General features: G+C 38.4%; 1 protein-coding gene across 18 annotated transcripts in view; it reads right to left on the bottom strand.

Annotated features, from left to right (window-relative positions):
* Positions 1-17,028, bottom strand: part of GPHN (gephyrin) — a 288,977-nt gene that overhangs the window by 112,746 nt on the left and 159,203 nt on the right. For 11 of the 18 annotated variants that reach the window (XM_069858252.1, XM_069858249.1, XM_069858244.1 and 8 more), the window contains exon 5: positions 13,067-13,105. The exons of the other annotated variants lie outside the window; for them this stretch is intronic. In XM_069858252.1, coding sequence (XP_069714353.1) covers positions 13,067-13,105 — 39 coding nt within the window. The remainder of the gene's footprint in view (positions 1-13,066; positions 13,106-17,028) is intronic. 18 annotated transcript variants of the gene reach the window in all.

The raw sequence follows: 17,028 nt of genomic DNA on the forward strand, positions 1-17,028 counted from the left end.
AATACCTGTTTCAAAATATATATGCTTATATTTATTACTGCAGGCACACTTCTATAAACAGGGGAATGCTTCCTGTTTTCATATTTGCAGCCTAACTGGATGGATGTAACCAAAAAAAAGGGCTGCCACTAAGTAAATAACTTTTACAGTGACATCTGCTCTTGAAATTAGTCACTGGAAAGTCCCCTCTTGGGATGTCCTCAAATAGCATGACTTAAATTGTGTAGTGTACGGGAAATGAAATCACCATCACAATGGGAAGCACATTCTTAATTAGCTACACATATATGAATGAAATCAGCTCTGCTGCAGTGATTTGCAGATACTTTGTGTCTATCTGCAACAACTTTTTGTTTCACCAAAGTGCTGGTGGCCAGTTTTTCTAATACTTCTTTCAGGTCTAAAGGAAGAGTAGAAGAGAGATGTCAAAATGTGATTTTCATCTGCTCAGGAGTTAACTAGCTGGTACCAGTGTCTACCTGCATCTAAACTAATAAAGAATTAGTGACTCAGTATCTTTACATCTTACCAGTACTCCAGCAAGGCTGAATTAAGACTGATCTGCTTCGTTTCATGGGCAATTTTTTCTTGGTAGCCTCACCATCAGCCAGCTTTTGCCTGCTGCAAGGGCCCATAGTGCTGGCACAAAATGAATCACAAATCAAGGCTGTTGCCCCCGGCTCTCTTACAATAGTGATGAGAATACTACTACGTGGGAAGAAGCAGGAAGAAAAAGATGATGAGATTTCATTCAGACCTGTCACACTGATGCCTTCATTGGGATTGAAGCTATACACTGACTTCTCAAACCTGAGACAATATAAGAACGAGGTGGAAAATGCTGGAGTAAATTTGCATTAAATATTAAAGTGACAGCAAGGAAGTGCCCCTGTTTTTTCCCCTGCATACAGTGGTAGTCAAAGAAGACAGATACATACAAGATCGAAGTGGAAGAGGAGTTCCACAGAAGTGGAAGCACTTGAAGGAAAAAGCAAGAGTTCAGGAGAGAGGCAGAAACGCAGAACAGCTGGAGGTTGCAAAGAAAGGCAAGGTTTGTAGTCTAGATAGGAGAAGAAAATATGAGAAAAAGGAAGACTAAGTGGAAATGCTGAATTGCAGAGAGAATGCTTAGGCAGCAGGACTGTCAGAAGGGCAGGAATGAGAGTAGAGTGAGGGTGAATGAATGAAGTGAGTGGGATGGAAATAACACTGCACAAGATGGCTTGGATAGACAATACATGAGAGGAAAACTCTAGAGAAGCAGGAAAGAAGACAGGACATCACAGAAGTGTCAGGCTGTGGGGGAACCAGGAGAGAAACAATTGAGCTGAAATAAAATAGTAGTTTCTACTCTGGAAGGGAGAAGTAGAGACAAATAATTATTCTGTGGAACATTTCAGGACTTACTAACAATGTCTATGAGAGTAGTTCTTCTTGTATTTCATTGCTACATGAATAAATACAATTTATTTTAAAATACATTTCTGATTGTTTTCAAAGTGCTTTTTAATTGTAGTTAGGGCATTATGTTCCCAAACCAACTGATGTATTTTTAGGAATCTTTGACGTAGTTGTGGTTGCTTAACAGATGGCTCACTGCCAATTGGTTCCACAGAGTTCTCTGTTGCTTCACTGCCTTTCTTTGCCTTCATATAAATTAAGTTAGTGCAGTTCTTAACCTGTAGAAGCCCTTCCAGGCAGCTTCTGTAGGATATTTCCACTGCAGACTGATTTAATTAGAAGACCTAGGAGTACTTTTCTTGAAATGTTCAGAAACTCTTTGTCTTTCAGGTTTTAAACACAGCAAAGTTTGACCTCAATAGTAAGTAATGATCTGAGACATTTCATATACACCTCAGCAATTTTTGGATGGCAATATAGTTTTATCTCTGCAACTAAAATGCAAATATGAGACTGAGAAGTCATAATAAATTTGATTAAATTAAGATGACCAAGACTGCCTCTGTTGCAAATATTATTTCTGTTGAAAAAGCTAAAATTTATGATGCTGCATAGAATATCAATAAGCTATTTATGCAAAGTAATGGACAAATTTGCAGATAATTTATATTTAACAGACTATTGAATTAGCATAGATAACATTTTACTAGATATTAGATATTTCCATTGAAAATGGAGGCCCTGGAAGGGCCTAAGCAAAGAAATACCCATATATCCTCTGCAACAAAGTTCACAGACCATGGTCAACCCACAGAGACTGGAGAAGGAGTCATGGAGAAAGACCAGTAAAATATGCAACAAAAATGTCAGTAATGTCTATCAAGCAGTTATGCAAGAAGTGTATACTTGAAACAAAAATTGCATGTCTCAGCTTGGAGATGAGATACCTTCTTCAAGGTTGCTCAGTATACCTCTGCTGGAGGTAACATATGTGCCTGCCTGTAATATCTATATCTAAGTCATCTATTTCAGCTTATTTTCTATTTCCTTTCTCTGATTTTGCAGGGGAGAAAATAGAGCTTACATGGAGCTAGACAGATCAGAGCTTCTTGCCTAAAAATCACTTATCTATTTCTTCTCTTAGTACAATAACAAATAGAGGTTATAGCAGTTGGTTTCTTTTAACACACTGAAAGATTTTTTGGATAAGGATCTGTTTTGAGTCACTCATTCTCAACATCATATTGTATTTCCTTGATTTTTTTCTTATTTCCTTCCTCCAGGAACTTGTGTGATGATATTCGGCATCTTTTTATGGTTAGAAGGCTTGACAGGAACCATACTCTCTGAAGTTCTCCAAAATCAAATTTCTTTGGCTAATCGCTCAGTTAATTCAACAAATGGATAAAACTGGTCAGATATGCTATTGCTGCAAAGCAACCAAAGTCAAGTAGGTTTGTTAAAGTCTCTCAACTTGCCATCAAAGTTAGTAACTTTCTAACAAAGCAGTGGCCATAACACATCATTGGGGTGCTACAGCCAGAGATACACCATGCAGTGCCTGTCCTTTCACATGTATGCAATTATGATTATCATTGACTTCTCAATGTGAAATTACTTTTCACAGATCCATGTAAGTCAAGAATGGCCTGCATCCAGAGGGCAATGAATAGCTGATTCTGGACAGGGCAAATCCCAGAAGTATGTGTTTGCTGTCATTCTAGAGCCTTTGACAGACTCACATCCATACCAACGAACATCTTAAAAGTAATAGCCTGACATCGTTTCCTCAACAAAGTTATCCATAAGTGCTAATAATGTGGGCCTGTAAAAACCCATCAACTGTTTAACAGTCCTAAAGTAGTGGAGAATATGTTATATAAAGCTGAAATAAGCACCAATCACTATGTTTGAGCTCACAAGACAGACTGGTGGTGGCTAGATAGCCATTAGGCCAGTGCTGCCCCTCCTGCGTGTGTTTGTTCCTCAACATCAAGTGACCATCCAGACTTCTGCCAATTTTACGGTACAGTAAGAAACTCAGCCTAAGTCTAGTAAGTAACTATTTTAATGATGCTTTTGGGTCTTTTTGATGTTAAACACTGTGTGTGTCAGAAACGCATAAAGACATACTGAGTGCTCTCCCAGGCTTTTATAGAATTATTTTACACCAAATACAACAAAACAGTTCTGAACATATTAGGGTGGCTTACTCTATTGCTTTTCCTTCTAGTCAATGGTCAGCTTGGTATGTAGTCTTCCAATAACTAACATGATTACATGTTCTCTTTCTTCTCCTCATGACTCAAATCTCAAACCAGCCAAAAGTGGATGAAACCCCAATTAATGTAGCCAACTAAAAGTGAACTCCACGAACTGCTGTACCTGCATGCATCAATAATACATTTCAACTGACAATAATTCTGCAGCACATGAATGCTGACTTGAAGATTGCTTGCACCCTCAGCATATCTGCAGATACTCTGCTGCCACCAACATCCCACACCATCACAGAATGACCCTACCGAATTTGTCGGGGTGTGGAACAAAAGCATCACAGCAATAACTGCTGTTTGATTATATATATTAAATACAGACTCTAGTTTGTGGACTACTCTACTCAAGTTTGCAGACAACACTAAGCTGGGTGGAAGTGTTGATCTGCTGGAGGGTAGGGAGGCTCTGCAAAGGGATCTGAACATGCTGGACCGCTGGGCAGAGTCCAATGGCATGAGGTTTAACAAGGCCAAATGCCAGGTCCTGCACTTGGGGCACAACAACCCTGTGCAGTGCTACAGACTAGGAGAAGTCTGTCTAGAAAGCTGCCTGGAGGAGAAGGACCTGGGGGTGTTGGATGACAGCCGACTGAACATGAGCCAGCAGTGAGCCCAGGTGGCCAAGAAGGCCAATGGCATCTTGGCTTGTATCAGAAACGGCGTGACCAGCAGGTCCAGGGAGGTTGTTCTCCCCCTGTACTCGGCACTGGTGAGACCGCTCCTTGAATCCTGTGTTCAGTTCTGGGCCCCTCACCACAAGAAGGATGTTGAGGCTCTGGAGTGAGTCCAGAGAAGAGCAATGAAGCTGGTGAGTGGGCTGGAGAACAGGCCTTATGAGGAGTGGCTGAGAGAGCTGGGGTTGTTTAGCCTGGAGAAGAGGAGGCTGAGGGGAGACCTCATTGCTCTCTACAACTACCTGAAAGGAGGTTGTAGAGAGGAGGGAGCTGGCCTCTTCTCCCAAGTGACAGGGGACAGGACAAGAGGGAATGGCCTCAAGCTCCACCAGGGGAGATTTAGGCTGGACATTAGGAAAAAAAATTTCACAGAAAGGGTCATTGGGCACTGGAACAGGCTGCCCAGGGAGGTGGTTGATTCACCTTCCCTGGAGGTGTTTAAGGCACGGGTGGACGAGGTGCTAAGGGGCATGGTTTAGTGTTTGATAGGAATGGTTGGACTCGATGATCCGGTGGGTCTCTTCCAACCTGGTTATTCTATGACTCTATGATTTTCTCTGTTTCTCCCCATATCCTGATTGCTAAACATAATTTTAAGGTAGCTAATGTGGATAAAATATTTATGCCATACAAACTGATCTTTATTTTATGATACTGCCCACCCCCATACACTGTCATAAAACCAATAGAAAAATCATTTTTAGAAACAGTTAACCAATAAAACAAAACAGTTACTAAATGCTTTTCTGCATTACAAGGAATGCATTTAGGCCCTATGAAGATCTACGCAGCCCACCAGATGCAATATCTTATAACTGTGTAATAGTGTGTGTTAAGCCAGTGTCAAAAGGCAGAGTATTCTCGAAGAGGGAGAAGTTAAAAGGATTAGCTTGCTAAAACAATAGCTAGAAACAAGCCAGTGCACTTGGTCATAAAGAAGGGTCAGGTGCCTATTTCCTTTTTCAGCCCTCTTTTTCATGTGCAAACTGCTGTGCTTCCCACTTCAACTTCATTTCATGTAAGAATGACTCCCTTGCTGTTCAACAAAATCAGTACAGCTGAAGACTTGCTGCTAAAGGTAGTGACACTATTCTGCAAAAACACTGTTATTTTGTTTTGTCTATTAATAAAACCTGAGAAGTAAAAGAATTTGTTCTCTGCAAATCACAGAAATACAATAGAAATACAATAGAAATGAGTTCAGAATAATGAGGTAAGAATATCTACAATATCTCTATAAGAGTATCAATACTGTAATAAGCTTTAACTGACAGTATAGTAACTTGGGAGCACTGTTTTTACTGTCATAAAGAAATACACCGTATACTGCTTTTGGTTATGTGTACTATCTTGTATATTATATATCTATTCTGAAGAGGAGTTAGGGTGCAGCTAGATTCACTTCATATAAAACTAGTGCCAAACTTGGATTCTTCATATACAAATTGGGGGGAGGAGTCTATTAAGCAATGAAGTCTAGAACTATGCAAGAGAAAAAACCCTGTCACTTTTGCTTAGTTGTGATATTAGTATCACAGGAAGAGAAAAGACTCTGTTGTTTAGAGATGCTCATCAGTACACACAGAGACTAAGGCCACCAGGCAGAAACGTACACTGCTTTTTCTTAGGAACTTGTCCAGTCCCTTGGACAGTGAAAACAATCAAAAGTTTTTACTTTCAGTTTCATTTACCTAAATAAATAATTTTGCAATGCTTTATCTCCAACACATTTGCTACTGTGATTGTGATGGGGAATGTTTTTCTTTGGAGAATGTTGTCTGTTGTTTCTATCATTTGCTACCTTCTACCAAGAACAATTATTCCATATGAAATGCTAATACTACTGAAACTCCAGTAAGTTTCTGCCCCAGGTACAGTAGCTCCTTCAAACAACTTCAAATCTCATATCATCAGTGTTGAAGATTAAAAAAGAAATCCTTCCTAAAATACACCTGCTACACAATCAAGGATGTACCACTGAGTGATAATTTTTAAATAACATATCACAGCAATACAATCATTACAAGAAGTACTTTACTTTCTCTTAAAATTCCTTTAAATAGTATATTCACTCCCCAAGTAAATGATAAAGCATGTCTAATAACAGCAGCTTTAAAGTACTTCTGGCATAACCTAAAAAACTCAAAGAAGAGACTCTTCAGTGATGCAATTCCTGTATTTGGAGTCTGAACAGTTATTGATTTTGGTACATGTGAATGATGCATTCATTGGAACTGAACAAGTTTTGAAAGCCAAGTACTGTGCATTCTGTCAAACAATTTCCTATACAGGACTATGGCAAAAACCACATTTTTGTTCTCCAAGATTCTTGTGGAAACAATTGGATGAAAAAGTTTCTCAAAGAGAAGATGGAAAGTACTTTGTTGAGACTGCAGCAGCACAGAGCACCGAAAGAGAAGACAGCAGAACTCCTAATTTACACTGGAATATTCAATAAGCCAAGTTCACATTTTCCTCTGGAACTTGATTTTACTTTTTAATTTATGGTTTACAATACTTAATAATAATAGTTAACAATGCAACAAAATCCAGCATGAAATGTTTTCCCTTTATTTCACTGTTACTAAGATCTTTTCTATATTTAAAACCCCGCTTTCCTCCAGTGTTTTAACACTAGCTAAAACCAATTCAATCATTTATTGACACTACTCAGCTGCAACAGAGTAATTCTTTCACATTTATGCAACCTTGCATTGCATACACAAAGCCTGTCAGTTTACTTTCTAACTGCTCAAGTCTCACCTTCTAAACCCTTGAGTTCTTATAATGTAGGCAACTTTCCATTAATATACATACAGCAGTATAGGTCACACCTCTTCCAGAGTATTGTGTCCAGTTCTGGAATCCCCAGCATAAGAAGGATATGGAGCTGTTGGAATGCATTCAGAGGAGGTCTACAAAGATAGGCAGAGGGCTGGAGCACCTTCCATACGAGAACAGGCTGAGAGAGTTGGGGTTGTTCAGCCTGGAGAAGAGAAGGCTCCAGGGAGATATTATAGCGACCTTTCAGTACCTGAAGGGGCTACAAGAAAGCTGGGGAGGGACTGTTCACAAAGGTTTGTAGTGATAGGATTAGGGACAATGGGTACAAACTGGAGAGAGGCAGATTTAGACTAGACATAAGGAGGAATTTCTTCACTATGAGAGTGGTGAGGTACCGGCACAAGTTGCCCAGGGAAGCTGTGGATGCTCCATCCTGGAGGTGTTCAAGGCCAGGTTGGATGGGGCCTTGGGCAGCCTGATGTAGTGGGAGGTGTCCGTGCCCATGGCAGGGGGATTGGAACTGGATGATCTTTAAGGTGTCTTCCAACACAAATTATTCTATGATTCTATATAAGCACCTCCCCTCACATACACTTCTGGTATGCTTGAAGCAGCAGACCATGTGCTGAAAACTCTTTTTGCTTTTTAATAAAATTCACTCTGCATCCAAACTTTTTCAGCAGATTGATTTTTATACTAGCAGTGTGAAAATGGATGACTGAGAAAAGTGGTGGCTTTTAACATCTGGTAAGGCAGAAGAGATTATTAGATGGGCACAGGAACAAGCAAGTTTTTCCTTTGTATACTTAAAAAGCACACAGGACTGGACTCTTGCAATAAATGCTCAGCGGCTCGCTACCACAGCAATGTTTTCACATTCAGAGAACATCAACTACAAACTTCATAGCTTTAAGCAGATTAACTTAAGTAAAAAACCAGACAGCAGTATTTCTATATCATGTATGTGAATAGTGAAAGGCAGTAACTCAGAATAACATAGAAATCTTATGCACTTAAGGTTAGCTGCCCGATACTGTGTGTCTGATTAAACAAATTAAATAGAAAAAAAAGCCCCAAACAACTCTTATTTTAAAAAGGCTAACAAGGAAAAGAGATACAGATGCAACATATTTCTGGGGACAATATTAAGCTGTCTTAACAATGTGACAAGCTACTCATTGAGAAAAACCTCACAATTTCCATCTATGTTAGTACATCCATCCTTGTTATGCTTAAAAAAGTCAAAAGAAAACTCTGCTGTTACATGCTCCCTCTTGCCTGCAAAAAGCAATGCTGAGTTAATAGCAGCTTCTCATTAAGATGCTGCAGGATACAAAATCCCTAGGAGATCAAGACATCTAAAAGAACTTCATGCTTTTCTCTGTTCTTCTCATCTCAGGATCCATCGATGCTGAACAGCAGAAATCAGTAAAACTTATATGAATTGCAGAAGAGTTTGAGAAAGATCACAATTTTAGGCCTTGCTGTTCATGGAATAATTCCATATACCAATGGATGCACGTGGCAATAACCAAATAATTTTTCATTTTTGATACAAAAAAATGGTGCAATGTGTAGATTTCAGTCAGCTTTGAAAACTGCAAAATCCACCACTTGTGATGTACATGATTGCAACACTACACAAAATAAAGAAGTCTATATATAGTCTAACCGCAAAAAATACTAAAAGCTGCATTAAGGTGTACAAATACTTCCTAAAAGAAAACAGCAAGGGTAAGGAATATTATTTAGTGTTGCTATGATGTACTATGAGGGCAGTAAAGGACTAATCAAACAAAAGTTTAGGCGTAGTCTCAAATAAAATTTATGAACCATAACATCTATCTGACTTCATCAAACTCCCAAGTGAAGCAGAAGAAGCCCTAGCAAATTCAAAATCTAAAACCTGGCTGGGCAGAACAACAGAAAAATGTACTGGAGGAACAACCCTTCAATAATCACTGAAGAGCGGATAACTGGGTCTTCTTCCATGTACAAACTCAATGAATATATCAGTTTAACTTACTAAGGAAATTCAATAACTTTAAGTCATGGATATCTTCACAAGGAATCAGTTAAAACCTGCATTATAACTACATAAACAACTTTTCTAGCCTGGCTCCTAAAGGACACCTTAAGAAAAAGGAACCCAGAGGATGGAACATTAAAATCTTCTGAAAATTTTTCAACAGAATAAAAGAAAAAATCACGGGTTACAAATTCCAATGCACAGAAGCAATCACTTAAAAAAAACAGTACTGTCTTGCTTCTTACATCTGCATTGTGTATCTATCTCCTCATTTTTCCAACAAAGCTATTTACCCACAAAACGAGAGAGACACTGGAACTTACTTGGTATCAATATACCTTCAGCAAATTGTTGCATAAATTGTGACATCAAAAGCCTTCATCACTGATGACAATGCACGAACTGAAAGGCATATATGCTCTCTAGCAATACTTATCTGAAGCATTCTTGTTTAAAATTAAACAAATACTGTTTTCAAACCAGATCCAGAAGCAATACAGAGACATAATAAGGTCTGAATTCCACGCTGATATGAGTCACTGCCAGACATATTATACTTAATAGAATGGAAAACATCAACTGAAACTGAAAGTAGTGATTAAGTAGATCAGGACAGTGGACCACCTTCTGGAAATCCCAAGAGTGACATAATAATTACATACCTACCTATTATTTTGAGGGAGAGTAAAAGACCTGTATTAGTTAGGAACTTGTTTTGAAATGAGTCTAACAAGACAAAATAAAACTAAGATACAATTAAGCTGATAACAGGAAATTTAGTTATCCTGGAAAGGGAAACTCTGTAAGCTGCAGAGACTTCTAACTCTTCATGGGTGTTGCAGAAGTTATTTTTTTTGTTGAAAAGTGCACACGATAGATTAAAGAATACCTAAATAAAAACAAACAAACAAAAACTTTTTTATAAAATACAAAGTAGTATTGTATTTCATTATTCCGGGGACTTGATAGATACAATGCTATTCCCAGGGCTCTCTGGGCAAATTTCTCATTACTTCTTTAACCAAGTACTGACTCTCATAAGATAAAAACTACAATGTATTCTTTCAACTTAACATAGGGGTTTTTTTTAACTAATTAAAATATATGAACCATAACTTGATCACTGCAGATGGAGAACTGATTCACCAGGAGATTTTACAGCAAAGCTGCCTGCGACAGCACTGCATCAGTTCCATGGCAGGCATAATTTTCAAGCAAGAAAATCACACACATTCAAGAAAGCGTTGTATTTATTTTCCTCCAGTTTCCGATGCTGTTCTGCATTTTGTTTAGTCTAAAGTTTATACAATTCGAATATTATTTAAAAACTAGCCATTTATCAGAGGTAATATTAATCTTCAAAACTCTATCTTAAAAATAACTAAAAAGACACAGGGAAAAATGACTTATTGTACTTGCAATAAGAATTGGGTTCTAGCAGCATAATGCAGCCCCACAGTGTGACTATTCCTCCTCCCTTCCAGCATCCGATATCACTTCTCAAAAAAGAGTCTAGGGAAGCAGCAAAGTAACACTGGGAGTTAGAGCTTGGAGAAAGACAATTGTCACTGAGAACTGTTCTTGTCATCAGACCCCTCAACAGCGTGAAGCTGGTGGGAAGTGAGAGACTGCCAGACTACTGTCTTGTGTTTGCAAAGTTGTGAATAAAACATGCCTGCAGAAGCAAGAGAGGGCTGGAAATGCTCAGAAGAAAGAGGACAGAAGAGCCTAGGAGACCGTAAGGGAGTAAAGGCAGACGTTTATGTCCTCCAGCTCCTCAGAGGAGGATACAAGTGTACTAGATTTCTAGAGACTAATGTGAAAACAACAAGAAGGTTACCACTGGCTCTCGCATTTGGAATACTGTCTGCTGTACTGTAAGCCACCTTCCACAGGGGCAAGCTGGTGTCAGGAGCATAGCAACGAGGTGCTTTACTCCAGTATCTCTGATTCCACAGCTGGGCTCACACAGGTGAAAGAGGCTAGTAACTCATGGGATGCTGCCCTGCCCATATGGTTAGACATTATTTCACATATTCAAGGTATCTGAAGATGGCAAAAGTAGTAATATTATAACTGGAGAGGCTAAAAGCTAAAGTTAAAAGAATACTGGATATGATCATCTTAAGTGTAGGAAGAATTTATTAAGAAATTATGACAGGGTTCATTATGATAAGAACAATCTCTTTGATTCCTTGTTGATACTGGATTCAAAAGCATAATTAAATCCACAAACACTCATAATAAGCTAGAAGCTGTGGCAGAGCTATGAAAGAGAGGTCAAGTGAATTAAATTAAGAGGCAGGAAATTAGCAAATCCTGCTTCTTACTCTAAGCTGTGACAATAATTTATTCCCTTACTACAGACCTCACAGATTAGTCAAGTCCTTGGTCTTAATGTATGAGGATGTCAAAACGTTCCTTTAAACTGGCAATTGACCATGCTTCCACTACAGGAAGAGCAGAAAGCAGAAAAGTAGGACACACTACAGTTTGGTAATACTGTCCTGATCCAATGGCTTTTTTAGATTAGTTGCAAACTTGTTTTTCAAATGAAGAAATCTGAAAAATGTCTTATTTAGTCCCCTTGATCCACTGTATTCACTGAACGTAACTCTATATTCAAACCTTAACCTTTCTGAGCCTCAGCAACAGATTGGGTTTTTTCCCCCTGTTATCACCTACCTTCCACGGATTCTGTGAATTACTATAAGTAATACTAGTGATGTGGTTTAGTGCTTAATTACTACCAAACTGAATACTGAATACAGTATTACTGAACAGTAATACATCTATCAAATGAAGTGATGGACGTAAGGACTAAGTACTGAGATCAGTTTTTGGCTGGTGTGTTGAACTGAATCAGATCATGAAGGAGCCAGACAATAGTTTTCCCCATTTCTTACAATTCCTCTTATCTTTTTTCAGACTGCTGCATATTTAGAAATAAAATCTAGGCAGGTGGGCAGGATAATATGATAGAAATGCCAGGCATAAAACCAAAGTGGACAGGACAGCAAAAGAGCAAGTATTGGTGAGTAAGCAGACTCAGAGAGCAGCAAGGGGACACTATAATCAAAAAGCAGATGAAAAGACAGGAGGAAAATGCCAGACATTCAGCAAGTTGATAAAGCAGTACCAAGCAGTCAGCAGGTGCGCCAAGCAACAGAAGAGCAATTCCGCAAAGTCAGCAGATGCACTCAGCAGAAAGATGATGCCAGGCACTTGGAGCAGGAGACAGGGCAGCAGAAGGCCAATGCCCACGTGCACTCAGATCGAAAGGACAATAAAGAGGCAATGCATGCCGTTCAACAGATGGACAGGGCAGTAGGTAGTCAGTGTCAAGCAATTAGCTGGTCAAGAGGTAATGCCAGTCAGGCAAAGGGCCAAGATTTCAGGAGGGCAAGGCCACACAGCCAGCAGGTAGAGAGAATAAAAGAGAGTAGTGAATGCCAGGCAGTCCCCAGACAGGCAAGGCAGCAAAAGACTAAAGCCTATGAATAACCAATGCAACTGTCAGCAAGGACAAAACATAAACCTGCCAACAGATTGACAGGGCGGTAGGGTGGCAGTGCTTTTTCAATAAATTACGATACCACGAGCGAAACAGTCCCAAGAATCTAGATGCTCACCCTCTGGTAATATCATTAGATCAGAGTGAACCATGAAAATCCACAGGAGAATAGCACACAAATGGGAATAGCAGATGAGTCTGACCCTAGCACCTGGGGAGGCCATGGGACCTTCCTATGAAACAAAAAAAAATGAGAATCCACAAGAAAATCAAATAAATGGGAAAAATGTGTCTAAAAACTGTTATCTGATGATGATTTAAAAAGCAAAAAAATACTAGCAAAGAATTGGTTTGGAAATGATTGGGTGGGATTGAAGATGTTGCTTACCCCTCTCTGGAGCCCACATAATGGGAATGTTGGGAATTTCTGCAGCAGAAAAACAGAAGAGAAAAGGGATTTCTGACTCCCAGTTCAAGGAAAGCATGTCAGTTTAGGACTGGGTAAGCTCTCTGGGCAAAAAAAGTAAGAATTCAACTGAATCTTTGCCCATCCCCATGTACATGCCTATATTGAGGTTTATGAAAAACTTAAGAAGCCCACATCACTTTCATCTCACAACAACCCACCCTTATTCCCCCAAACCACACTTACCTCTAGCACAAGGTGTATAAGAGGGGAAAGGGGATGGTCTTGTGAGCTCATTCCCACATCCACTGCAAAATAGCTTGTGAAGATGAACAGGAGTATCCACTAGCCATCGCTGGCCATTCGTGAGATAAACTGAGTAAGTCACTAGCTCATCACTAGTGTAGGTGTTTGAATCTGGCTTAGATACACCCACGCTCTGATGAATTAGTCTTGTGAGTCTTGTAGGGTGACCCTCTTCTATGGCAAGACTTGCAAAAGTATGAAACTTATCAACATCTTTTTTTACCTCGAATCTCTTCTTCTCTTTAACTTAAGCATTCTGTTATTTATCATGGTTGGTTTTTTTAAACAAATTAAACCATGTTACAGAAGTCTTAGCTGCTGCCTTGTTTCAGAAACACATAATGAGCTCTGGAATGTAAGAACTGAGAAAATCCCAGCAGTAATAAAATTCAGTAATTTAACTCATCTGTCATTTCAGTCACAAGTCCTTTTATTCAGTAAGTATCTTCCCAGTAACTAAAAGTCAACCAACCAGGAATCTAGCTTCACTACTTTTGTCCTCTCTGAAGTCCACACTGTGTGGACTTATCTGAAAACCTAAAATCACTTTGATAAGGCAATAATATGCAACAAGAAGCCAACTCCTCCCCCTCCTGCAAATTGTAGAGAAGCTTAGACACAATAAAGGAATCACTAGTTCTACTGTGCACTGCTGAATTTGGAAAGAATCCATACAAATTTGCCATGTACTCATTAGGCAACAAAGCTTTTAAAGAACCAAGTAGCAATAGGCTAGGCAGAACATAATTTATAGTGATTCTCTGCGTATCAGCCACTCTTCTCCTTCTAGCTGAGCAAGGCACAGGAATAATAGAGGCTAATATAACTTTAAATTTAGGAACTGGGGTCATAAACCAGGAATTTCATCCATATCCAAGCTTTCCTCTATTAAACACTACTATATGGGCTTAGAACAGAATGACAGGAAATTTAGACAGAGGAGACCATGAGATGTCCATCATATGACTAGTGATGGCATAGACTATCTAGGATTAGCATGCGCTGACTGAACCAGAGTAGATATTAATGCTATAGAGTACTTAGAGCATGCATTGGCAGTTTTATCAAATCCTGTGATTCTGTGGCTGGCAGCAGCTAGAGTTAGCTGCACCACAACAAGAACCAAATTGCTAGCACTTTCTTTCCAAAGGGAGATCTTTCAAGGCTCAAAGAAAATGAACTATGACAAACTGATCTCAGCAAACCATAAGCTTAATTTGTGGAAGAAAAAATGGACTTTATAAATCTAAAGAAAGTTTAAATATCAATGACAAATTATCAACAGTATATTATGCACCTCACTTAATTTGGATATTGTCATTACAAAATAATTGGGAAAAAGAATATAAGCATGAAGTGACAACAAGATAAAGTATCTGTGAATGGTCCAAATTAAAGCTAAAAAGTAAATATTTTCTTGTTCATAGTTGATAAGACTTCCATGCCCAAGTGTGACAATAATAATTTCTTTTCTATTCTGGTGCTTGCACTGAGTTAACATCTTGCTGTATCTTCACTGCTCCATGTGGTAGCAATTAGAAGAAGCAGGCAAAGGACCATTAATAATCCTAAGAATAACTGATGAAGCCAGATGCTTTCCAAGATTCTTCCACTTTCCACTTAGTGGCTGGAAGAGTTCCTACACAGCAGGCAATTAGAAATTCTCTGCTCTTTAATAAGTATTAGTTTTAATAATCAACTGTTTTACTAGTGAGTCATTTTGCTCTTCTGGTGTGCTTATGTCAAAAGGAGTATCTCACTTAACTTCTAATATGTCCTAAATCCAAACTAGTATTTGCCCTCTAGTTATCACTCTTTAAGCTGCCTTCACAGAGAAGGCTTCCTAACATGTCTATATATTTTTTTATTCATTAGCTTTTACTAAACATTTTGTAATAGACCATGACCAGAAAGAACAAAAAATTGCACATTAAGGGCAAGAATCACATAATTACAGGCCTGACAAAGTTTTCAAAATTATTTTGCCTTAACATGATGTTTGTTTTTGTTCAGTTCCCTATCGTCTGCTGTGTAGAGATGTTTTAATGGAAATTATTTCTAGAAATGCCTAAAAGGAAAAAGTTCCAGGACTTCCAATTGAAAATTTCATTATGTAGAAGTTCTATGATAGGCATATTTTTCTTCCTCAGTTACAGAAAAAGGACTGCAAGATCTACCCACTGTTGCAGCTAAACTGGTAACAGGAGCCAAGCCAGTCAGTTCCAACTAATAGTGAGATATCCATTTGAGCTGTGGTCTCTACAGTGAACACATGGCTAAAAGGCATCAGTGATGTCAAGAGGAGGAGAATCCTTCTCTTTACCCTGACAAGAATTAAATTATAATCATTTTGTTCTTTTAGATGTATTTTTGAAAGTATTTAGGATCACTGCGATATGAACCATTTGCCGACCCAGAGGATATGCTGAATCTTCCTGCACCTTCCGTTCTGAAATTACCTTGGAATAAAAAACTTAATTGTAATATTTGAGATAATGAAGTGAGATTTCCTGGCTTGTTACTGTAGTTTTGCTCCTCATTCTATGAAATATTCAAATCCCTTACTGCTGTTTTACTACTGTTTCCTTCATTTCAACAGAGCTTTCAAATATATGTTTGAAAAACAGAGAACCAACTTCCTATTTACTTCTTGAGAGTGTTAAGGAAAGCTAAAATAAAGCAAATAAAAGTTGATAGCATCATCTTTAGGATGTGTTGGCCAGGCGACTTTACACAGAAGGTTAACACATTTGTTAAATTATTTAAAAGGTATTTGTCCCAGCATCCTCAGTCAATATCATTACAATTTTGCATTTTCAAAAAAAGAAACAGGGAAGCAATTAATGCAATCCTTTTGGATGCAGGAAACAAAACTGTCCATTCATTAATTTCAGGATCCATTTGATGGAAACTATCTCCTCATTTAAGATTAATGGAACATAAGGCTTGAATCTAGTCTGGCCTCCCACACAATTCATCCATGACTTCCATAAGAAGTCCAAGATAACTTGAGTTTTGTAAGACGTCTTTCCCACAATCAATCACATTTGATCCAACAGGATTAAAACAGAGAATATAGTTCTTGTTTATGGAATTTGTTTTTGTGATTAATTCCTCGTTGTTAAGCAAACAAACCAACTCAAATACATAAAACCCTTCCATTATGCTGATACTAGACTTTTCTGGCTCAAGCTTCCCATCACCAGCTATTGTTACAATTCTCTTTAGTAGGCTAAGAAACACATCATTACCTTATTTCACGTCATCATTCCCCAAAGAAAATACAGTATTTTAATAATAGTAGTAAGCTATATACCTTACAGTATTATTTCCCAAAGAAAGTGCTAAAATCAGCTAAAATCAAGTTAATTTCCCAGTGTTTTTATTATAAATTGAAGAGACTGAGGTGGGTAACTCTCACAGAAAGCACCTCTCTCAGCCATCATTTCTTTTTACCTTTTTCTACATCCTCTGTACATCCACTTCTGAAACTTTTTTTAAAAAGGAATATCAGAAAAATATGCAGTTTTCCATTTTAGGCACATCAATCCCATATACAGATATAAAAGTATCCTCTCTGTTCCTATTCCTTTTTTTCCCCTACTGTCTTCATACTTGCATATGTTGGGAAATCTAGA

This window comes from Phaenicophaeus curvirostris, chromosome 5 (genome assembly GCF_032191515.1).
Source record: "Phaenicophaeus curvirostris isolate KB17595 chromosome 5, BPBGC_Pcur_1.0, whole genome shotgun sequence".
Classification (NCBI taxonomy): domain Eukaryota; kingdom Metazoa; phylum Chordata; class Aves; order Cuculiformes; family Cuculidae; genus Phaenicophaeus; species Phaenicophaeus curvirostris.